At 40.3% G+C, this 25,410-nt stretch overlaps 1 protein-coding gene across 3 annotated transcripts in view; it reads left to right on the top strand.

The window, feature by feature from the left end:
- Positions 1–25,410, top strand: part of LOC116975511 (von Willebrand factor D and EGF domain-containing protein-like) — a 244,904-nt gene that overhangs the window by 67,484 nt on the left and 152,010 nt on the right. For all 3 annotated transcript variants that reach the window (XR_004412640.1, XM_033024697.1, XM_033024696.1), the window contains exons 10-12: positions 5,146–5,419; positions 6,988–7,202; positions 14,324–15,276. Coding sequence is in view for 2 of the 3 variants with exons in the window: in XM_033024697.1 (XP_032880588.1) it covers positions 5,146–5,419; positions 6,988–7,202; positions 14,324–15,276 (1,442 nt within the window). In the remaining variant the exon portion in view is untranslated. The remainder of the gene's footprint in view (positions 1–5,145; positions 5,420–6,987; positions 7,203–14,323; positions 15,277–25,410) is intronic.

The following is a 25,410-nucleotide window of genomic DNA, read 5'->3' as shown; positions in this document are numbered from 1 at the left end:
CTCTATCAAGTCCCCCCTTAACCTTCTGCGCTCCAAAGAATAAAGACCTTTAACCCTGGAGAACATCGAACAGTTCTCTGGAGATGCTGCTTGACCCCTTGAGGTACACCAACACTTTGTGCCCTTGTATGCACCCCTATACAGTGTGCTGAGTAAAGCAGCTGAATAATGTGCTCCTATCCCTTATATTCTTGCTTGAGGATTTCTAAGAAAGATTATCCCATGATGCCATGGATATCTTTAGTATGGCCTCGACACACCGAGTTGCAACTTTGTGCGTTTTAAAGATAGTTAGTATGATTACATTTAAAGGTTTGCATTCAACTGCTGTGAATTTATCTTGTTTTTCTCTATACTTGAAAACCAAAGAAGGCTTGTGTATGGAGTTAAGTTGTAGATTTATCTGTTTCATTATTTGACCATTTGTCCTCGGCAGATGTGAAGGTACATTTGCTGCCTAGATTTTGTGCCTGAATTAACTATCCACAAGTGTCATCATTAATTGTCTGCATTCTTTTATGTCTCCCGTAACACTGGAACCTGTTTGCAGATGTTTTTAAATCAAGGTGTGATAGTAAAAGGAAAGTAAAAGAAACACTGAAAAAAATCTGGTTTAATTTGAGGACCAATCTAAGCCCCTAAACCCATAATATCATGCCAGTTTCCTTGGCAATATCTTTATTTCCCCTTTCACTAAATACCTGGTTTATTGCCTCTGTGCCATTGTGAGGTAATTGGCTTGAGTTGTTCCAAAAATGACTTGGATGTTTAAATTTGCATTAAGATAATATTATTTGGCACAGCTGCCTTGAAAGCTCAGCAGGTGTTCAAAGCTGCTTTCACAGAGTGACGTTTGACATTTTACAACATCAAAGCCTGGGAACGGGCATGTTGTTTATGGGATACTTGGTCAGAATGAACTCTCATACTGCACAGGATTCATAAAGTGTGTTTTATGGGGTGAAGAAGCATTTTGTTCCGTCATGAGCCGTATGTCAAGTTTCTTTTTGAAGCTTCTGCAAGATAAACAATCCATAGATTTGCCATTATGATAATGAGGGGTCATAAGATCATGAGATCATGTGATAGGAGCAGAATTAGGCCATTTGGCCCATCAAGTCTACGCCACCATTCAATCATGGCTGATCTATCCCTCCCTCCTAACCCCATTCTCCTGCCTTTTCCCCATAACCTCTGACACTCGTACACTTATAAACGTACAGGTATACACTCATTAGTTGTTCTAGCATACACCGTTCCATGAGCATGTGTTTAAATTAAAACCTTAACATGATGCATTGTGCATTTACGTGACAGATCAGTTTAGGCTGACGACTTCATGCATAGAGCTCAAAATCTTTGAAACTATGCTCATTCTGTCGTCATATTTCTCTCACCTAAACTTTCAACTTTTAAGATGCTTATATTACTTCATTAGTGTGTGGTTGTTGAATTCTTACATAATGAATCAGAATAAACTCCAAAAATGATAAATAATCTAGTTCAAAGTGCAACACCGTTAGGTAACATTTCCCTTGGTAATAATTGGACTGATATCAAAGAAAGTGGATACGTCATAGGTGACATTTTATGATGGCATTTGTACGTGAGTGTGGGTGCACATATGCATAAGGAGGCATAAGTGTATAAGGAGGCATTTTAAAATTTCTATACCAGATTAGGGGTACAGATTTTAGATGGAGTTATATGAATGACATAGAAGAAAGTGAGATTGGATGGATTACACTCATTTCTGGGGAGTAGTACCACATATTCCTTGCTACTCCCTCAATGCCAGGCTTGTCTCCCAACATATTCACCTATGCATAGAAAAACAGTTGTCAGAAAAGGTTTAGACATCAGACACTGGTTCATCTGATCTCCTCCACCATCGCTGGCTTCACCACTAAATCCATGGACAGAGTCCTGATACACTCAACTGCAGGACTGAATGCACTTAGCACCTGGTCCCTCAGCTTTACACCGACTCTGAATGTGTTTTTTTCTATTTTATATCGTTATGGATTAAATTAATTTCCATGTCAAGATGGGTTTTTTAAAGTAAATGAAAAAAAATTTTGTTCTTCATTATTAAGCCTATTTGAATTGTTTATAAATCTGTCTAATCAGCAGACACAATTGGAAATTGTTCAAAAGCCTCTGCCAGCACTGTTGTCGGGACTTTTAGGGCTGACAGCCCAAGTCCCACTGCCAGAAGCCCAGTTGCAAAACTTTATACTAATAAACTTGTACATGTAGAGACAGCCTGCCAAGGCACTTGTATATATGGTTCATGCAGTTGAGTAGTGGGCCAGAAAGAAATGAGCTAATGAAGGAAAGGATCAGAGCAAGCATTTGGAAGTAGGTTAATTGGCTTCAGTAAGATTGTGTATGGGGATTGCTGGTCGTCATGCTGAAGGGCCTGTTTCCATGCTGTATCTCTTAACGTCTAAAGGCAAGTACATGGATAGGACAAGTTTGGAGGGATATGGACCAAATGTGGGCAGGCCGGAATAATGCACATGGTACATGTTGATTGGTGTGGGCAAATTGGGTCGAAGGGCCTGTTTCAACGCTATATCATTCTATGACTATCCCAAGAGGGTGGCAGAGTGTGGCAACTCTTTGCATACTGGACCCAGAGGAGGTTCTAGTATCATCCTAAACCTAAGGTATTTAGTGTTAAGAAAAGGAAAGGATCAGTGGAACGAGGGACTAAATTCTGATGAGGGAAAAGGATACTGAAATAGAGAAAAACTTTGTCCTGTGCCTTTTAAAGCAAAAGTAATCTGGCAGGAATCAAAGTTTTCTCAGCACTGAACTGTGTGGTAAGGGTTACACTTGTCGTCATTGGGGATAGATATTTTGGTGTAACATGGAAAGATGTAGAAAATATATCAGACGGAAGGATGCAAACTGGAGTGTACACTAAGAAACAGAGAGAGGCTCTGAAATGCTGTCCAAAGTGAAATTTAATGAAGTTACATTTTGCAATGACAAGAAAGAGAGAAGCAGGAAATGAGAAAAAGATACTAGAATGAATATAAGGAGAAGAGCTGAAATGTTGTCAGTGTGAACTGGAATGGTGTCCAATCTGTCCACAGAACCTGGCCTAGATGAATTTGTCTGGCTATGGATCTAGGGTAGGAGTAGGGATAATGACAACTGAGAAAAAAATTTGTAAAAAGATAGAGGTCTTTAAAACGATGAGAGGGATAGACAGAGTTGACGTGGATAAGCTTTTCCCACTGAGAGTAGGGAAGATTCAAACAAGGGGACATGACTTGAGAATTAAGGGACAGAAGTTTAGGGGTAACATGAGGGGGAACTTCTTTACTCAGAGAGTGGTAGCTGTGTGGAATTAGCTTCCAGTGAAGGTGGTGGAGGCAGGTTCGATTTTATCATTTAAAAATAAATTGGATAGTTATATGGACGGGAAAGGAATGGAGGGTTATGGTCTGAGTGCAGGTAGATGGGACTAGGGGAGAATACGTGTTTGGCACGGACTAGAAGGGCCGAGATGGCCTGTTTCCGTGCTGTAATTGTTATATGGTTATATGTTCTGTTGAAGTTTTCTTTCATGTGGAGATTGTGGAATATAAATAGGTTTAAAATAGAGCACAAAATGTAAAATTTCCATGGATAAATTGTTCATGTTAAAATGTAATCAGAGAATAACATTGTGGTGAGAATCTATGTTAGCACACATGCAATTCAATGTTCTGAGGGGCGATCAGCTTGAAATGGAGCATATTGCATGTGCTGTGAAGTTTTAAGCCTGAGATAATCAGTGTGGTGCAATGGCAATCTTGGTGTATTATGAAGGAAAATAACTTCTCAAAATAATGTTGGCTTAGAATTAATGCCAACACATTTTATTTGGTCACTATAATGACACAAATCTAAATTCAGCACTTACCAGATGGTTAAAAGAAAAAGCTGTTTATTCAATTAAATGTTAAAACATAAGTTATCCTCGTGAGCCTGATGGAAATTGGCTGCAACAACTGTATTTAATCAGAAAGAACAAAGGCATGGTGGCAACCAGATATCTAATAGACCTGCTACAAAAGATTGACACAAAATGCTGGAATAACTCAGCGGGTCAGGCAGCGTCCTTGGAGAACATGGATTGGTGATGTTTCAGGTCAGAACCATTCTTCAGACAGATTGTAGGAGGTTGAGAAAGAAAGAGAGAGGGTCAGGACAGAGCGTGGCCGGTAATAGGTGAACACAGGCAAGGGGGTTATTTGATGGGAAGATTGTTGGACAAAGGAGGCAGCCAAAAGGATAAAGAGTTACGAATTGTTAAGATCGGGGATAGAAATTTGTGAATTGTTTCTCCATTGTAAATGGTGGAAGGTGGAAGGGGAGGGAAGGGAGGGAATTGCTTCTCCATTATAAATAGTAAAAGATGGAAGGGCGAGGTTTCAGGGCAAGGGGGTTGTAGGCGATAGGGGAAGAAAGATGAGGAAAGGTTTTTGGGAGAGAATGGGGAGGGGGGAGGAGGCTGTTGTTGGTTAGCCACTTAAAATTTGAAAATTCATTGTACGTACCCATTGGGTTGTAAGCTACCCAGGCAGAATATGTGTTGATCCTCCAGTTTACAAGTGGCCTGACTGGGAACGAAGGAGGCATTATCAAAGGCAATGTGAAACCTGCTATCCACTTCTTTCAAATCATGTTTCCAGATATAATGATTGATCCATTAATCTAAAACCATAATAGTTTAAAAAAGTTATTGATAAGGCTTTAATTTCTACAAAGGCTTTGGTGAACAAGCATCTTTAGGCTGGGCGTTCCTTTAAAACATTTCAATTTATGCCTGTTATTTTTCCATTTCAGCCATTGCTCTGAAATGTTGTGTTCCTTTCACACTTTATTTTATTGTACGATGCATGCATTATACATATGTTTGCAATGTTTTATTTCGGGCTTCTTTAACAAATTTTCTTCCCATTTCAAAATTTTATGATCCGCAGTATTTTTGATTTCGTGCTCCTTTTGATAATCTACGGATTGCTGACACACTCTAAAAGCATTATATTAGAGTGTGTTCTACCTCATCGTGTTTTCTGTTTGTTAAATGATATTCATTCTAAGCATCTTCCAGTCAGCTAACAAATTGATGTTATTTTATTTCAGAGGTTATGACAACCAGAAAACAGGCACTTTTGTGATGTATAAAAGCCTTTTGCGAGAATTTGAGGTTCACGTCCGGCAGTGGGACTGTGGCAGTCGGTATTATGCTGTGTCCTGTAACTGTGGAGTCGTTGCCAGGGAAGGCGATGATATCATTGCATTTGATATGTGCAATGGGCAGTTTCAGGAGACTCGGCCTCGTTTATCAGTCAAAAGCAGTGGAACAGAACCTCATCACGTCAAAATAATGGATGCACACCAGGGGAAGAAAATCACTGTGGGTACTTTCTGAAATGATTGTCGACTGTTCATCCTGATAGCTATTTTTTTAATTAGAAGTGAGCTAGATTACAGTTTAAGTCATAACATTTGGTCAGTGATTCTATTTCCGTACACACCTAATTATTCAAGAGTGTAGGAAGGAACTGCAGATGCTGGTTTAAACCGAAGGTAGACACAAATAGCTGGAGTAACTCAGCGGGTCAGACAGCATATCTGAAGAAAAGGAATAGATGATGTTTCGGGTCAAGACCCTTCTTCTGAAGAGGGGTCTCAACACGAAACGTCACCTATTCCTTTTCTCCAGAGATGCTGTCTGACCCGCCGAGTTACTCCAGACCCGCTGAGTTACTCCAGCTTTTTGTGATTGTCCAAAACATTATCTTCTGTTTTTAACAGATAGCTCGCATTACCAAGTAAATAATGTTTTCACAGATTGATTGCAAAGATATCGTCCCATTTATCCGCATTGTATTCAGTGGCCATAAGGCATTAATTTTAAGCCTGTAGTGGTTTAGTTGTTGAGTATCTGGAGAGATATATCGGGATCATTTATCACTGACTCATCCTGCCCTACACTTTTTTTTTAAATGTTAGCAATCCCATGGTGAAGGTAGTATTCTTGGGATGTAAATTGCTGACTGACAAGTGCATTACAGAAATTACCATCTTTATCAATGCACAGAAATTCCCATAATAATCTAATGCTGAAGATTTGACATTATCAGAGATGAAGTTGATGGAATAAAAGTAATATAAAGAGTTAAATTTAGAATCCTTGCGTTTTGTTATCCCTATTTGTGGAAATACACTGGTGTACACATTGAACTCTATTTTAGTTTGTACATTTATAATGTACTCAGGAAGAACGCTCACTTCATTGTGATATATCCCTATCTTCTAGATTTAATTCACATTTTGAATGGTAACCTAAAACATTTTGTGCAGTTTTGGTCTCTTAATTTGAGGAAGGACTTGCTATTGAGGGAGTGCAGTTTAGGTTCACCAGGTTAATTTCTGGGATGGCAGGACTGAAATATGATGAAAGAATGGATCGACTGACTGGGCTTATATTTACTGGAATTTCGAACGATGAGAGGGGATCTTATAGAAACATATAACATTCTTAAGGGATTGGACAGGCTAGATGCAGGAAAAATGTTCCAGATGTTGGGGGAGTCTAGAATCAGGGGTCACAGTGTAAGAATAAAGGGTAGACCAATTAGGACTGAGATGAGGAAAAAGTTTTTCACCTAGAGTTGTGAATCTGTGGAATTCTCTGCAACAGAAGACAGTGGAGACCAATTCACTGTATGTTTTCAAGAGAGAGTTAGATATAGCACTTAGGGCTAACGGAAACAAGGGAAACGGGGAGAAAGCAGGAACGGGGTACTGATTTTGGATGATCAGCCATGATCATGTTGAATGGCAGTGCTGCTCAAAGGGCAGAATGGCCTACTCCTGCACCTATTTTCTATGTTTGTAAAATAATAACCCAATGTATTGAAAGCAGTGAATTACTTTATCATTGTGCAAACTAGCTTTTGCTGGTATATGTTTCCACAGATCATGTTTCCATCGGGGGCATTTATCCGTGCAGATGTGAGCGACTGGGGAATGAGCATAACAGTGCGGGCACCCAGCGTTGATTTTAACAACACTAGAGGTCTCTGTGGGATATTTGATCGAAATAGTAATAATGACTTCCATAGTGCAGATGGGAATCCAATGACAGCTGCCCATTGGAATAATGACCCCAATGATTTCATCGAGGAATGGAGGTATGCATTAGAACAAAAAAGTGTGATATTTGCTTTTAAAATATTAAATGTAAAAAAAGCTACATGGTGCATAAATTTAAATTCAAACTGTTCAGAGTAATAGATCATACAACTTGTGACAAATTTGCAGGTGAAGCATGTCTTCACTTTGTCACTGCTAGCAGGGTCAGAAATCGCTATCAAAACGATTTGAAGGGGGAAACAATTTCTTGGTGGACGCGTGCACGCGCATGCACACACACGCGCAAGGCTTTGGAAGTTTTAGCTGTGGGCCCTGTGGACGGTAACATCGGGAGCTGACCTGGTTGGTGATCGACTCTGAACTCCAGCAATAGCAGCTTCGTCCGCCCCGAATCGTGGGGTTTGAATCGGCCCATTCGCAGGGCCTTTCATCGCCCGGCGCGGCTTAAAATTGGCCGGTGGGGGCTTCAACATTGGTAGTCTCGATCGCCTCGATGCAACAGTTTGATTTTAAGCCACGCGGGTGATGAAAGGCCCCAGGCACGGGCTGATTTAGCCCTTAGAAAACGTCGATACCCACTTGAATCTTTCAAAAGGTACAATATGATAAATAACACTTAAACAAATAAAACTGAAGCAAATAAAGGCAAACAGAAGTACAAACCTTGGAGGGGGAAGAGAGAGAGAGAGAGAGAGAGAGAGAGAGAGAGAGAGAGATGGGAAAAAAATACTAAATAACGTGAGTGACCGTGAATGAGGGACTTGCCCGCAAGCCAGCCAGGAAACCCGTTCGACCGGAGCCCTTAATATAACCATATAACAATTACAGCACGGAAACAGGCCATCTCGGCCCTACAAGTCCGTGCTGAACACTTATTTTCCCCTAGTCCTATCTACCTGCACTCAGACCATAACCCTCCATTCCTTTCCCATCCATATACCTATCCAATTTATTTTTAAATGATAAAATCGAACCTGCCTCCACCACTTCCACTGGAAGCTCATTCCACACAGCTACCACTCTCTGAGTAAAGAAGTTCCCCCTCATGTTACCCCTAAACTTTTGTCCCTTAATTCTGAAGTCATGTCCTCCTGTTTGAATCTTCCCTACTCTCAATGGGAAAAGCTTATCCACGTCAACTCTGTCTATCCCTCTCATCATTTTAAAGACCTCTATCAAGTCCCCCCTTAACCTTCTGCGCTCCAAAGAATAAAGACCTAACTTGTTCAACCTTTCTCTGTAACTTAGTTGCTGAAACCCAGGCAACATTCTAGTAAATCTCCTCTGTACTCTCTCTATTTTGTTGACATCCTTCCTATAATTGGGCGACCAAAATTGTACACCATACTCCAGAATTGGTCTCACCAATGCCTTGTACAATTTTAACATTACATCCCAACTTCTATACTCAATGCTCTGATTTATAAAGGCTAGCACACCAAAAGCTTTCTTTACCACCCTATCTACATGAGATTCCACCTTCAGGGAACTAGGCACAATTATTCCTAGATCCCTCTGTTCAACTGCATTCTTCAATTTGCTGCCATTTACCATGTAGTCCTATTTTGATTTGTCCTGCCAAGATGTAGCACCTCGCACTTATCAGCATTAAACTCCATCTGCCATCTTTCAGCCCATTCTTCCAAATGGCCTAAATCTCTCTGTAGACTTTGGAAATCTACTTCATTATCCACAACACCACCTATCTTAGTATCATCTGCATACTTACTAATCCAATTTATCACACCATCATCCAGATCATTGATGTACACGACAAACAACAGTGGACCCAACACAGATCCCTGAGGCACCCCACTAGTCACCGGCCTCCAACCTGACAAACAGCCATCCACCATTACTCTCTGGCATCTCCCATTCAGCCACTGTTGAATCCATCTTGCTACTCCACCATTAATACCCAACAATTGAATCTTCTTAACCAACCTTCCATGAGGAACCTTGTCAAAGGCCTTACTAAAGTCCATATAGACAACATCTACTGCTTTACCCTCATCAATTTCCCTAGTAACCTCTTCAGAAAATTCCAGAAGATTAGTCAAACATGACCTTCCAGGTACAAATCCATGTTGACTGTTCCTAATCAGACTCTGTTTATCCAGATGCTTATATATATTATCTCTAAGTATCCTTTCCATTAATTTGCCCACCACCGACGTCAAACTAACAGATCTATAATTGCTAGGTTTACTCTTAGAACCCTTTTTAAACAATGGAACAACATGCGCAGTACGCCAATCCTCCGGTATTATTCCCATTTCTAATGACATTTGAAATATTTCTGTCATAGCCCCTGCTATTTCTACACTAACTTCCCTCAATATCCATGGGAATATCATGTCAGAACCTGGAGACTTATCCACTTTTATATTTTTCAAAAGTGTCAGTACTACTTCTTCTTTGAATCTCATAGTTTCCATAGCTACTCTACTTGTTTCCCTTACCTCACATAATTCAATATCCTTCTCCTTGGTGAATACCGTAGAAAATAAATTGTTCAATATCTCCCCCATCTCTTTTGGCTCTGCAGATAGCTGTCCACTCTGTCTCTCTAATGGACCAATTTTATCCCTCGTTATCCTTTTGCTATTAATATAGCTGTGGAAACCCTTTGGATTTACTTTCACCTTACTTGCCAAAGCAACCTCATATCTTCTTTTAGCTTATCTAATTTCTTTTTTAAGATTCTTTTTACATTCTTTATACTCCTCAAGCACCTCATTTACTCCATGCTGCCTATAATTATTGTAGATCTCACTCTTTTTCCGAACCGTGTCCAATTTCCCTTGAAAACCATGGCTCTTTCCAATTTTTTACTATTTCCTTTCAACCGAACAGGGACATAAAGATTCTGTACTCTTAAAATTTCCCCTTCAAAGATCCTATAGCAGAGCAAGATGGCTTACTCTCACGCAAACGCATAGTACGGTCATGGGCAGATTCATGGGTGATTATAAGATCCATTTTAGCAACCAGCCCGTGCTCGGCCCTGGAGGTGCGCGGCCCGGGGCAGCGGGGAGAAGGGTTGGCGGCCCGGGGAGAGGGGGTGTGCGGCCCGGGGAGAAGGGGTGTGCGGCCCGGGGCAGCGGGGAGAGGGTGGTGCGTGGCCCGGGGCAGCGGGGAGAGGGGCATAGGGGGGAGACATTGCAGTGTGGGGGGAGGTGAGGGATGGGATAGGGCCTAGTGTGTGTGAAGTTGCGGGGAGGTTTACAATGTTTCTTATTTAATGTCCCTTGTCTAGTCTGAAATAAAGTTCATCATTGGATATAAAAATCAGAAGAAATATAATTGTGTGTGTTATATGATTATATACATTTATATCACATTCATGTATGTGTGTTTATAAACATTTTATTCTTTAACAAGAATTAACAGAAGCATGATCTAACAGAATTATGAATCTAACCCTATATCACACACAAAAACTGTTCCCCCACAATGTTAATTACCCTGGGGGTCGGGTCAGGTTGGGTAGGTTCCGGTTACTACAAAATCAACTCAAACACTACTTGTGAGCCATTTAAAAAGAAATGATTTAAAAAACATTAAAAAAGACAATTACCAGAGTCAAATTTTATTCTTGACAAGAATTTACAGAAGTATGAACTGACAGAATTATGAATCTAACCCTATATCACACACACAAACTGTTGCCCCGCAACGTTGATTACACTGCGAGTCGGGTCGGGTCAGGTAGGCTCCGGTTACTAAAATGGGCGGGGAAAAATGCCCAGGATCCCCTCCGTAGCATACTACACGTCAGCCCATTGCATTTCTTTGCTTTAAATGTCCTCCATTTCTCTTCTACATCCTTCCCATAAAACAAAATGTCCCAAGTCACTCTTTTTATATCCTTACGCATCTCATCAAAGTTAGCCTTTCTCCAATCAAAAATCTCAACCCTAGGTCCAGTTCTGGCCCTCTCCATAATTATATTGAAACTAATGGTATTGTGATCACTGGACCCGAAGTGCTCCCCAACGCATACCTCCGCCACCTGACCTGTCTCATTTCCTAACAGGAGGTCCAGCACTGCCCCTTCTCTAGTAGGCACCTCTATGTATTACTGCAAAAAACTATCCTGCACACATTTTACAAACTCCAAACCATCCAGCCCATTTACAGAATGTGTTTCCCAGTCTATGTGTGGAAAATTGAAATCTCTCACAATCACCACCTTGTGCTTACTACTAATATCTGCTATCTCCTTACATATTTGCTCTTCCAATTCTCGCTCCCCATTTGGCGGTCTATAATACACCCCTATACGTGTTGCTACACCTTTCCCACTTCTGTGTTCCACCCAAATAGCCTCCCTAGACGAGACCTCTAATCTATCCTGCCAAAGCACTGCTGTAATATCTTCCCTGACAAGCAATGCAACACCTCCACCTCTTGCCCCTCCAATTCTATCACACCTGAAGCAACGAAATCCTGGAATATTTAGTTATTCGGAATGACCTTATTAGGAATGACCTGACCCATTTAAATCCGATACCCGTTCAAATCTTTCCCATCCACCAATACATCCAATTAGCTCAAATGGTAAATGTACCCACATCAGACAGCTGTAAGAAATTCTCCTTGAATACCTTCAGTAATATTTGAAGATCAAAACACAATTGGTGACACATCGATGTTAATACGATGTTAATAGTGACATTTAACAAGCGCTTAACAGTGACACCCCCACTCCCACGGAATGATTGTCCCCCACCTCTCAAAACATGGGAGGGACGTGTGTGTCCCATCCCCACCCCCCCCCCCCCCCCCCTGGGATTCAGCTTATCAGGTCTGAGTTCCACCTAGTTTAGAGATACGTGCGGAAACTGGCATTTCTGTCTGCTGAGTGTAGGCCGACCATCGATCACCCATTACACCCTTTCTGTTTTTCCATCTTCTCATGAGGCAATTTTACAGAAGCCAATTAACCTACATACCCCTGCACATCTTTGGGATGTACATCTTTGGAATGTGGGAGGAAACCGTAGCACCTGGTGGTAGGCCACACAGTCACACGGAGAACATGCAAACCACAAAGACATCATCTGTGGTCAGGATCTGGTGCTGTGATGCAGCAGCTTTATTTGCTGCACCACTGTGCTGCCCTATTTATTTTACTTTAAAATTGTTTGCTTAAACAAAATCCCTTGTTTTTTAATGAAATTGTAATGTTTTGTGTCTCAAATTTTGATTAATTTGCAGAAGGCACAATGTTCGGCCCCATGGCATTAATTCCTTCAGTACTAAGACTGCCAAATTGTTCCCGATATATTGAGCAATGGGTGGCTTTTTGGGAGGTCATTAGCAAAGTTAATGCCCCAGCAGAAATGTACAGAGCAGACAGATCATGTCATCATTCTGAGTGAATGAGTGGCTTGAGTGAATGAGCTCCAGCAAACACTCATCATAATCCTGGACAGCTGAATATTTATTCAGTAACAAGGAGAAAGCTTCAAACCCACACCATACTGATCGTCTTGTAACATCAATGGGATTGTTGAAATACTGATTTCTGCAGTAACCATGGAACAATGATTTGTAATAATCTAGCCTTGTTTACAAAACTTTTAGTGCCCAGAAAGTAGTGTGTACAGATGCTGAAGATACTTGTCTTGTCGTCAATGTTTTACACAAACTAGATGCTCTCAGATATCTATGCATTAATATGCATTCCCTATGAGTAAAACACAAAGTAGATCATGGCACCTCAGGATATCACAGATGGGTAAAATTGTGGGTCAGGACCCCTCTCTAAACTGAAGAATTGACTGAAAGAATCAAAACACTGTGTATCCATGTCCTCCAGAGATGCTGCCTGACCCACCAAGTTACTCCTGCACTTTGTGTTTTACTTAGGATTTCAGCATCTGCTGTTCCCTGTGAATCAATTCCCTTTGAGGTGCATCCTGGATATTGGAATAAGTAGAGGACAGGTAGAATAGGGAGCGAGTTATTAGAAAGGGAAAAAGAGAAACATGAAGGAAAGAATGCCTCAGCAGGAGAGCAGATACACTCAAGGTCTTGAAGATGCAATTCCCCCTTAACAAGAAAGAGTAGCACCATTTGTCAATGGAATATATTAGGATGGATTCAGAGCTCCATGTTTAGAGCAGATTGATGCCTACTTTGTGGAGATTACCATACCCATGGATTTTGTGTGGAGATCTTATCCAGGCTGGAGTAGAAAAAAACTTGTGTAATAAAGATTGGCACCAAGAGTTGGATAAAGGACACTCTGCATTCCAAGAGAACGGAGTACATCTCCTTTCCTCTTGCCTAACAGAATCAAGCAAAGTGTTCAGTCTGCTTTGTGAGGATTGCAGGGTCCAAGGTGTATTTGATTACACACACAGTCAACACAGAGGTTGCTACAAGTAAAGTGTATTTCACTTCCTCGGTGTCCAGCTGGAGTGCGACACCATCACATTACGTCCACTGTCTGGGTCATTGCTCTGTTTTCCAATGACAGTGATGATACCATCATTGAAGTTGGGATTAGGCTAGGTGTCACTTCCTTGACAAAACAAAATTTGGTGGATAGTGATGTCAGGCTGTGTCTTCTTGCACCATAATAAAAGGTGAGCAATGGATGTAGCATGATAGTTGAATGCATGAGTGGGCAAATCATTTCCACACTGCAAAGAATGGGAACTAAGTTCTGTGTAAATTCCTTTCCTTTGTCTACTTCTTGATCATTTGTGGCAGATCTGGAAATACTCAATGTATCTCGCTATGGGTTATGGTTGGTGTAGCCTTGGTGGGTTGTAGGGCCTGTTTCTGTGCTGTCTACCTCTATGACTCCATGATTCTTGTGTTGTATTATTAATTACTAAATAATTTTAATATTTACAGTGTTTTCATTTCATTTGCTGTCCGTATTATAAATAATATTATATTTCTTAAGTATTTGATGACGATGACAATCTGATAATGAACAATGTTGATAATTCATGTTAACATGAAACTTGTTTAGTTGATTTCTCCTCCCAGAAATTTACAGCTTAATCTAAAGTAACAGACTAATTATGTTGTTATATGTCTAGAACATCATTTATTTAAAAAAATCACTTGTATTTAGATAGAAGAGTAGTTTGAAAATCGTTGTTATTGTCTGACTTGCTTGGTCTGCTTGCTTTAGAATACATTCAGGGGAAAGTTTGTTTGACAAGATACCGAGCCCCTCTGTGAGAAAGAAAAGAAGAAATTACTGCAAGTGCCAGAAAGAATATACAATGTCCCTACATTCAGTGAACAAGTTGGCCTCTGGATATGGCCATTCTCATCCATCGTCTCGTTGCTACGCATATGAAAATGTGGATTATACGTCATTAATTCCTTTCTTGGATGTTACTGCAGAATACATAAACAATCCCGAACTATCGTTGTTCAGAAAACGTGACATAATCCAGTCTTCTCAAAGGTCAACTGGACATACGGCCTTGCTGAAATATATTCAATCACATGGCCCCAAAGAAATCACCACAAAAGTCAAGTCACTTACTGGTCGGTCAGTGGGATATTCCAGATGGCCACACATAATTGATTTTACTGAACCAGGGGTTACGCTGGATAGAATGAAAAGGCAGGCTTTCTACGAGTATTTACCAACATTCACATTCCAGAGCCTAAGCCAGAGCGATTTAGAAAGCCTTAATTACTTTTTCCCAGAAGACCATTTGTCTAGCAATCGACCTAACGTGCAGCCAAAATGGCCAACTCCAAGTGGACTGACATCAGCCAAAGCCCTGGAGGTATGCCAACACGCCCTAAGAAACTCCACTATTGGTGTAGCGTGTCAAGACCTTCTGGGAAGAAGACTTATTGAGGCTGTGAATCTGTGTATTTCAGACCTGCAGCTTAAGGATGATCTTGCTTGGGAGGAAGGGATGCGGGCTTTCCTTGACAATGAATGTGAAAGAAAACTTTTGGAAAATAGGGTTAAATGGTCCCACGGAACAAATGGTCCACGTGTTAAAGAGATTATTACAGCTCTCCGTTGTCCTAACTCATGTAGTAACAGTGGACATTGTACAACATGGGGTTGCCAATGCTTTGCCAAATACAGCTCCTATGACTGCAGCATTTCCAATGGTAAGCATAAAAATATTTTAATGATTGCAATTCCTTGAACAGAATAATAGTAGAGTGCAGTATATATGCCAGAAATTGCAGTTTCACAAAATTAAAAAGCTGTATAAAGACTTGCCCCATTCACACGCCATTTTGCTGGAAAAAATTAACTATAAGCATAAATCCTTGGCCAATTACTGTGTTGTTGACAGATGCTTAAGTCCATGTGGATCTGATACATAAAGCAATTTATCAGGACTATAAGATCAGAGCCAAATGTGAGCTGCTAAAGCTGCTGAGTCCCAATGTCAGTTATATGGAATTAGTTTTAAAAAATTGCTTTATTTTAATTCAATATTCTTTCATTTGAATATTTACCAAGATCAGCTTATTGCTTGATTTTGGAACTGGAGAGGTTCAGATCAGGGAAGAATTTGAGACCTATTTTACCTTTGACGTATAATGGATATTTTTGTTTTAAGTATCAATGTGGAGAAATTGTTGTGGTTTTATCTTTGTTCATCATGGTTCATTCATTGGGGTTGACTTGTTATTTGCACAGTCAAATCTAAACTCTAAAATCTACTTGATCTAATCTTTGGCTGTATTGAAGAAAGTCAATTGAAAAAATAATCAGATGTTTGGATTAAAATTTGGTATCATCCTATGCAAATTACATCAAAGTTAAACCAAATGCTTCTGTTTTCCCAGTAGTTAACCAGAGGAAATTGTGCTTCATTAACAAATTAGATACCAGACAAGTATAACAGCAGAGAAGGGTCACTGAAGGTGATTGCTATACACAACACAGAATTTTATTCATAGGACAAACAAGATGAGTTGCAAATGTTACCTGCCTTACATAGTTGCATATTTACATGTAAACAATTTTCAGAGCGATCTCTCAGGGTAAGATATCTTTGGTCAGGATTAAATCCACTTTGCACCTAAAATAAACATAATCACCTAATATGGCCTGAATTATCCACAGCATTTCAGTGATTAGGTGCAACTCCAAGACACCCATGCAAGTGGAGGTGAAGACTTTGTGACATAGAAATTCGGCAACTTAGCACAACATTTGCGATCCTGCGATGCAATTCCTCTGATCATTAAAAACAATATAGTAAATTTACTGTTTTGATTGAAAAGCCCATGATTGTCTTTAATAGTCTTGGGTGTCTCTGACTTATCAATGCAGGGAGGCATTATGGTGACATCCAAAGACATGCATTACATACTAATGCGATACTTTAATGATTTTTATCGACACATGTATGCAGCACAGTAGCAGACCTACATGGTATACATGATATTTCATCATTCCCAGGGATGTGTAATCCAAAACTGGGAATACCAGCTCTGCAGCCTCTTCTACATAGTGACCATTGTGCAAGTTGGTTCTCCATTGGGCTCTCCATGTATACCCCACCCACCAAACAACTATGGCATCAATCTCTACCCAATAGGTCATGAGGTTGATATTTGCCCCTTAACATCAGCCTCCTGTGTTGTTACAACAAGGTCCATTGCAAATGAATGATCAGAATTAACATTTTGGATCAAAGACAGAAACATTAATTTTGTTTTATTTTCATGGATGGACTTTGTTTTGTTGTTGTTTATTGTCTATTAACCATCATCTGCAGTCATCGGCAATAATGGACATCACTTCTTCTGCTATGGTCTGTTTATAGTAAACCCTCATTATAAAGGACCATAGCGGAGGGAGTGGTGTCCAATATTGTAGATGATGGTTTAAGACAAAAGAACACAGTGCTGGAGTAATTCAGCGGGTCAGGATCTCTGGAGAATAGATGACATCGGAACCCTTCCTCAGACTGGTTCAGTCGGCTAAGTTACTCTAGCACTTTATGTTGATTCACTTTAAAACTAGGAGCGGTTACCATAGGGCTTCCTAGGTGAAGTATGTCAGCAACTCTGGGGGAGAAGAAGGACGCAGCGATGGTGGTGGGGGTTTGCGGTAGGAGGAGGAGAAGTGGTCGACTGAACAGAGCCACTGGAGGAGTAGGCGGCAGTGGTTGAGAGGGGAGAAGGTAATGCCACCACTGACAGCAATAAACAGCAGCAGGTGAGAGGAGCTCGCTGGTGCACCTTGTGAGTTGTGAGTTGGGTCAGGAACGGAGCTCTAAACAGCCAGGGAGATGGTGGGAGCCAGGGATTGGTCGGCAGGTAATTGCATTCGCTTTCAGGTTACATTGCGGAGGGAGGCCGCTCAGGAAATTTCAACTGAGTTTGCATAATTTTGTCCGATTATAGCGGGGACCAGAAAATGAAATTGGTGTTCAACCTGTATTGTAGACAGAGAAGATGGTATCAAGAATTAAAATGGGGTTTTGATCAGCTGGGCAAGTGGGCCAAGGAATGGCAAAAGGAATTGTTGGGGAATGTTGTAGATCAGAGAGACAGAGGTGCACAAGTATATATAGTTACCTGAAAGTGGCATTACATGGAGACAGTATGATGAAGAAGGCTTTTGGCATAGTGGCCTTCATCAGTAAGGCTAATGAGTATTGAAGCTGGACATTGCAGTTGTACAAGATGTTGGTGATGCTGTATTTTGGGTTCAGTTTTTGTCGCCCTGCTTCAGGAAAGATGCCATTAAGGAGGAAAAAGTGAAGAAAAAGGTTACATGGGTATTACCAGGACTCAATGGATTGAGCTATAGAGAGAGATTGGATAGTCTAGGAGCACAGGATGCTGAGGGGGTGATCTGAGACAGGTATAAACAATTCACGAGGAGCATAGACAGGGTAAATGCACACAGCCATTTACCCTGGATTAGGGAATCCAGAACGAGAAGGCATGGATTTAACGTGAGGGGTAATGATTTAATAGGAACCCAAGGGGCAACCTTTTCACACATATGTATGGAACGAGCTGCCAGAGAAAATGGTTGAGGTAGGTGCAATAACAATATTTAAAGGACATTTGGTCAGCTATATGGATGGAAAAGATTTAGAGGAATATGGATTAAACACAGGCAAATAGGATGAACATTTGGAATCTTGCACGGCATGGATGTGATGAGCCAAAGGACCTGTTTCCATCTTGTATGATTCTTTGAAATACAGAAGTGATTAGGTAGAAATTTGATAGACACCATTGATAAGTTATCATGTGATCTGCTGGCTACCAGTAAAAGCTTTGCTAGACACTGCATCAAACAAATTGCTTTTGTGTCTTTTACCTGAGATTGTTTGATGTAGGCATAATTTTCCTGTTGAGCAGTTCCGACACGTTAAGCTTTTTGTAGCTATTTTTATGGCTTTTTCAGCGATGGCAGCTGGTGTTAGTTAAGGGTCTCTTAAGGAATGTTAATGTGAGGTTCAGCTATGCCAGAAACCTGTCTATCCTAACTGATGCAAACTGATTTCTTTCAGTAACGTACATTTGGGAAAACATCAGTACACTTTTGTACCTTTGAATGTATTTACATTCCAGTCTCTGCTACTAGGTTCAAGGCCATCCAATCAGTTGCACCTGGCACTTTCCCATTTCTTTCTGGCAGAAAAGGCCAAACTTTGAACATGTTCACAGTCCTTACTATAGTAGGCTGGCATAATTTTCTGCATTATTCTCAATTCCCTCAAGCTTGCTCTGAGCACATCTTATTCATGAGGCACTATCCCTGTTTCTTTCACCCTCATTCACATTGAACTGCTGATCATTCAACAACTTCTTGTGTTGCCTGTGTTGACTGATATTGTTGACAATTCTCTCCAACCCGACACTATCCTGTAACTGACATTGGTAGTTATCCTGCAACCCCTCACTAAAACCTTTCAATCAGATTTCGTCTACCACTCAATCTCTAAACTTCATTACCCCAAACTTTTTTTGAATGTATGGATTCCCGAGACTTTAGGCTTTGAATTTTGTTTTGTTACAGAATTTTTTACTTTGTTTTTCTTGGCTGAGTCGTAGACTAAATTTCCAGTGAGAGAATGGAAGGGAATGTATCCTCTCTGCCAGGCTTCTCAAGTAGATAACTGAGTTATGCAAGTTTATAATACTTTGAGGAATTGTTGACAATTCATCAATCAGCTCACTCACGGAACCTACAGTGACTGGTTTATTATCTGGTGCAGGTTCTTCCAATTCAAGTCCTGGTATTTTAGCAAATGAAATACTAGCAAGAGTTTTTCCCAGCTGGAGTAATAATAGGAGTTTACCCGAGTGTGTGTTTCGCTGAATAAATTCAATAGGCTGCATACAGGCAGTTCCATCTTGCATCAAATGATTCCGGCTTTTGAGTCCAAGGTGATTTTGTAGGGATTGCATGCATACCCAATATTTGACAGATCAAATTGTATTGCATTGCTCTAAGTAGTTTAGTTTGAAGATATTTAAAGGATATTGATGGGTTTTCGCATGTCAGGCATCACTTTGACCAAAACAAATGTAAAGTCTGTTACTACAGCAGTAGTTATTACGGCCTGGAGTATTTTAAGATTAACAGCAATCCATCACTCTCATTGGAGGTCATAAACTCTGAAGAAGCAGGGGCCTGAACAAGTTGTTTTTAATCACTGCGAGTGTTTAAGTCGTTTACAGTGAATCATCAATTCCAAAACAAATTATAAATATGTATGCTAAATGCTTTAATAATATGCTTTAAAAGAACAATTTAAATCCTTAGAAATGTGCTTCGAGCCTACAAAGAAAATTAAACAATAATCAGTATGCAAGAAAATTAAATGGATTGGCTGAGGATGAAAGTTTGTGGTTGATCTCATTAAACTCTATAAAGCAGATTATGTTAACATTGCTCCCTGATAGAATACAATGCCAGTTCCTAAATATAGAGTCATAGAGCACAGACATAAGCTGTTTGGCCCACCATGTCCATGCCAATTTATACAAATCTCATTTACCAGCACTTGATCCATAGCCTTCTATGCCTTGGTGATTCAAGTGCTCTTCCAGATTCTTATAACATGCTTCCACCATCCACTGTAGCTGTGCGTTTCAAATTCCAGCCATTCTCTGGGTGAAAAGGCCCTTTCACAAAGACTCTCTAAGCATCTTACCGTTGCCCTAAATCTTAGTTCACGTAGTTCTGCTAGAATACAATAGATTCTTTTTTCTTTAGAAACATTGCGTTACAGAAAATCACCTTGTAAGAGCAGTTTAGTTTAGAGATACAGCACAGAAACATGCCCTTCGGCACTTTAACACTATCCTACACCCACTAGGGACAATTTTTACATTTACCAAGCCAATTTACCTACAAACCTTTGCAGCTTTTGAATGAGGGAGCCCTTTGGTTTCCCTCTCTCTCCATCCCCTCCCCCTTCTCAGATCTCCCACCAGTCTTACTGTCTCAGACTACATTCTATCTCTGTCCCCTGACATCATTCTAAAGAGGGGTCTCGACCCGAAACGTCACCCATTCCTTCTCTCCAGAGATGCTGCCTGTCCCGCTGAGTAACTCCAGCATTTTGTGTCTACCTTCAATATAAACCAGCATCTGCAGTTCTTTCCTACACATTTTGTTGCAGAGGTGTCAGTAGAAGCATATCAATTTCAAAGGTAATTCATGCTTAAGAAACAATGGTGGCTGATTATTGCGTGGAGATTACATCGAACAGGCCCCCCCACCTCTACCCCCTCCCCCCCTCTTCCCCCATACTGTTTAAATCAAGGACAGTGTTTTTTGGTTTGTAAGTTGCCAAAGTAACTTTTGAGTGGATCTCTAATTTCTGATCAAAATCACATTATAACCGTCATCACGCATTATACAAGTAATGTTCCCTAATTAATAATTTGTTATATCCAATCCATGACATGGAAATAAATGTTACAGCAAAATTACCTATATCAAGATTTAGATATTTCTCCCATGGGGGCATTTTTCTCTACCCTGTAATCCTCAATTTTGTGTGCATCTATCATTTCCCCTCTTAGCCTCTTCATTTCTAAGAGAGGCAATTAAAGCCACTGAGTGTCCTCATAAATAACATTCTCCTCTGTACCTCTGTGGTGCAATCAATTCAAACCTTTAGTGTGTTGACCAGAACTGTATTTAATTATCCAGCTGTGGTCTAACTAGTTTTTTTAAAGTCGTATTGTAATCTCCCTGCTCTTATATTCTGTGCCCTGGCTACTGAAGGCAGGTATCTCATATGTTGTTTTCTCCATCTTACCCTAAATGTGATGTTACCCTCATATATGGATCCTTAGACTTAGTTTAATTCAATTTAGTTTTAGTTTAGAGATATGGTGCAGAAACAGGCCCTTTGGACCACCGAGTCTGCGCCGACCAGTGATCCCCATACACTAGCACTGTCCCACACACTAGGGACAATTTACAAGTTTTAACAAAGCCAATTAATCTACAAACCTGTACCTCTTTGGATTGTTTGAGGAAAACTGAGTACCCAGAGAAAGCCCACATGGCCAGACAGCGGCCGTAGTCAAGATCGAACCTGTGTCTCTGTCATTGTAAGGCAGCAACTCTACTGCTGTGCCACCGTGTTAACATACAGCAACCAGGACTACAGACTTCTACAGAAAAATCTCTCTGTTCCCTAATATTTCCTAAGTGTTTACCGTTCATTATATTTTCATTTAATGTGTGCCACAAACAACATTTAATGATCTATTAGGCAATTTAGATAAAATACACCTAACAAGAATATATTTTGCAGGTATGATTGCACTTTTAAAATAATTTGTCACTTTTGGTTGAATCATGGCATGTGCCTAATAAAATGGCACTTACCTGGACATATAGACAGAGTAGGATTAAATGAGGTATAAAAAATTAGTTGTATGCACTTGGAATCCTCTCTCTACATATAGTAGACTGAGATTGCCAAATATTGATCTTCATATTTTGAAGCATGTTTAATTTTTTATGTGTCATTCTTAATTGTTACTGTATGTCATGTTGTTACTTGCAAGAGGAGCACCAAGGCAAATTCCTTGTATGTGTACATACTTGGTCAATAAACTTATCCATTCTACTTCTTCTTATTCTCCTTCTTCTTGTTCTTCTTCTTTCAAGGACAAATAGAGGCAGAATGAAATATTATGGTGGTGTGTTATTTTTCAATGCCATGAAAATAAATGAGCTGCTCCTAAAAATCTGAATGAAAACAGAAGTAAACATCAGCAGTAGTGCAGGCAAGAACAGGAGGAATGCGGTAAAGACATTACACGGCTGGCGTTCTGCGCCTTGCACAATGATGTGTCAGCACTTGAATTTTTCCAAATGGTACAGACATCTTGAGTTGGGGGTTTAAAGTAAATGTGTAATTTTATGAATAATTTAGTTTATAGGCAGTCAACAACTGCAGTAGACACAGGAGGCTCTTGATGTTGAAATCTGGACCAAAAAATAAACTGCTGGAAGAACTGATCAGGTCATTCAATATATATGAGATCAAACCATTAGTTTCAATATAATTATGGAGAGGGTCAGAACTGGACCTAGGGTTGAGATTTTTGATTGGAGAAAGGCTAACTTTGAGGAGATGCGAAAGGATTTAAAAGGAGTAAATTGGGACAGTTTGTTTTATGGGAAAGATGTGTAAGAGAAATGGAGGACATTTAAAGGTGACATTTTAAGAGTACAGAATCTTTATGTCCCTGTTCGGTTGAAAGGAAATAGTAAAAATTGGAAAGAGCCATGGTTTTCAAGGGAAATTGGACACGGTTCGGAAAAAGAGAGAGATCTACGATAATTATAGGCAGCATGGAGTAAATGAGGTGCTTGAGGAGTATAAAGAATGTAAAAATAATCTTAAGAAAGAAATTAGAAAAGCTAAAAGAAGATATGAGGTTGCTTTGACAAGTAAGGTGAAAGTAAATCCAAAGGGTTTCTACAGCTATATTAATAGCAAAAGGATAACGAGGGATAAAATTGGTCCATTAGAGAGTCAGAGTGGACAGCTATCTGCAGAGCCAAAAGAGATGGGGGAGATATTGAACAATTTATTTTCTTCGGTATTCACCAAGGAGAAGGATATTGAAATATGTGAGGTAAGGGAAACAAGTAGAGTAGCTATGGAAACTATGAGATTCAAAGAAGAGGAAGTACTGACACTTTTGAGAAATATAAAAGTGGATAAGTCTCCAGGTCCGGACAGGATATTCCCTGGGACATTGAGGGAAGTTAGTGTAGAAATAGCAGGGGCTATGACAGAAATATTTCAAATGTCATTAGAAACGGGAATAGTGCCGGAGGATTGGCGTACTGCGCATGTTGTTCCATTGTTTAAAAAGGGGTCTAAGAGTAAACCTAGCAATTATAGACCTGTTAGTTTGACGTCAGTGGTGGGCAAATTAATGGAAAGGATACTTAGAGATAATATATATAAGCATCTGGATAAACAGGGTCTGATTAGGAACAGTCAACATGGATTTGTGCCTGGAACGTCATGTTTGACTAATCTTCTTGAATTTTTTGAAGAGGTTACTCGGGAAATTGATGAGGGTAAAGCAGTGGATGTTGTATATATGGACTTCAGTAAGGCCTTTGACAAGGTTCCTCATGGAAGGTTGGTTAAGAAGGTTCAATGGTTGGGTATTAATGGTGGAGTAGCAAGATGGATTCAACAGTGGCTGAATGGGAGATGCCAGAGAGTAATGGTGGATGGTTGTTTGTCAGGTTGGAGGCCAGTGACGAGTGTGGTGCCACGGGGATCTGTGTTGGGTCCACTGTTGTTTGTCATGTACATCCATAATCTGGATGATGGTGTGGTAAATTGGATTAGTAAGTATGCAGATGATACTAAGATAGGTGGGGTTGTGGATAATGAAGTAGATTTTCAAAGTCTACAGAGAGATTTATGCCAGTTGGAAGAGTGGGCTGAAAGATGGCAGATGGAGTTTAATGCTGATAAGTGTGAGGTGCTACATCTTGGCAGGACAAATCAAAATAGGACGTACATGGTAAATGGTAGGGAATTGAAGAATGTAGGTGAACAGTGGGATCTGGGAATAACTGTGCACAGTTCCCTGAAAGTGGAATCTCATGTAGATAGGGTGGTAAAGAAAGCTTTTGGTGTGCTGGCCTTTATAAATCAGAGCATTGAGTATAGAAGTTGGGGTGTAATGTTAAAATTGTACAAGGCATTGTGAGGCCAATTCTGGAGTATGGTGTACAATTTTGGTTGCCTAATTATAGGAAGGAGGTCAACAAAATAGAGAGAGTACAGAGGAGATTTACTAGAATGCTGCCTGGGTTTCAGCAACTAAGTTACAGAGAAAGGTTGAACAAGTTAGGGCTTTATTCTTTGGAGCGCAGAAGGTTAAGGGGGGACTTGATAGAGGTCTTTAAAATGATGAGAGGGATCGACAGAGTTGACGTGGATAAGCTTTTCCCACTGAGAGTAGGGAAGTTTCAAACAAGGGGACATGACTTGAGAATGAAGGGACTGAAGTTTAGGGGTAACATGAGGGGGAACTTCTTTACTCAGAGAGTGGTGGCTGTGTGGAAAGCTTCCAGTGAAGGTGGTGGAGGCAGGTTCGTTTTTATCAATTAAAAATAAATTGGATAGTTATATGGACGGGAAAGGAATGGAGGGTTATGGTCTGAGCGCAGGTATATGGGACTAGGGGAGATTACGTGTTCGGCACGGACTAGAAGGGTCGAGATGTCCTGTTTCCGTGCTGTAAATTGTTATATGGTTATATGGTTATAAAGGGATGGTCAACATTCTGGGTTGAGATCCTGCTGAACAATCCATGTTACAATCATGATATTCTGCACTATGATTATTTTCTCTTTAACATGATCTGATGTACTCATGTATGGTATAATTTGAGTAGGAAGAAAGTGCAGGTGTTGGTTTACACCGAAGATAGACACACATTGCTTGAGTAATTCAGCGGGACAGGCAGCATCTCTGGAGAGAAGGAATAGGTGACGTTTCGGGTGGCAACCCATCTATAATTTGTCTGGCAAACAAGTAAATTAAAGTTTTCCATTGTATCTCAGTACACATTACAATAATAAACCAATACACCTCTCTCTCGCTCTCGCTCTCGCTCTCTCTTCCCTTTGGACGATGCAATATTTCTAGATTTCGGTGTGAAGAGCTAGTCATCTCTGTTCATCCATCGTTGCTTAACTACTTTTCCTGTAGGCTTCGTTAGAACATACACAAACATTATTAGAGACAG

This window comes from Amblyraja radiata, chromosome 7, assembly GCF_010909765.2.
Source record: "Amblyraja radiata isolate CabotCenter1 chromosome 7, sAmbRad1.1.pri, whole genome shotgun sequence".
Classification (NCBI taxonomy): domain Eukaryota; kingdom Metazoa; phylum Chordata; class Chondrichthyes; order Rajiformes; family Rajidae; genus Amblyraja; species Amblyraja radiata.
Note: the sequence above shows the minus strand (reverse complement) of the source record. Positions and strands in the feature narration are given on the sequence as shown.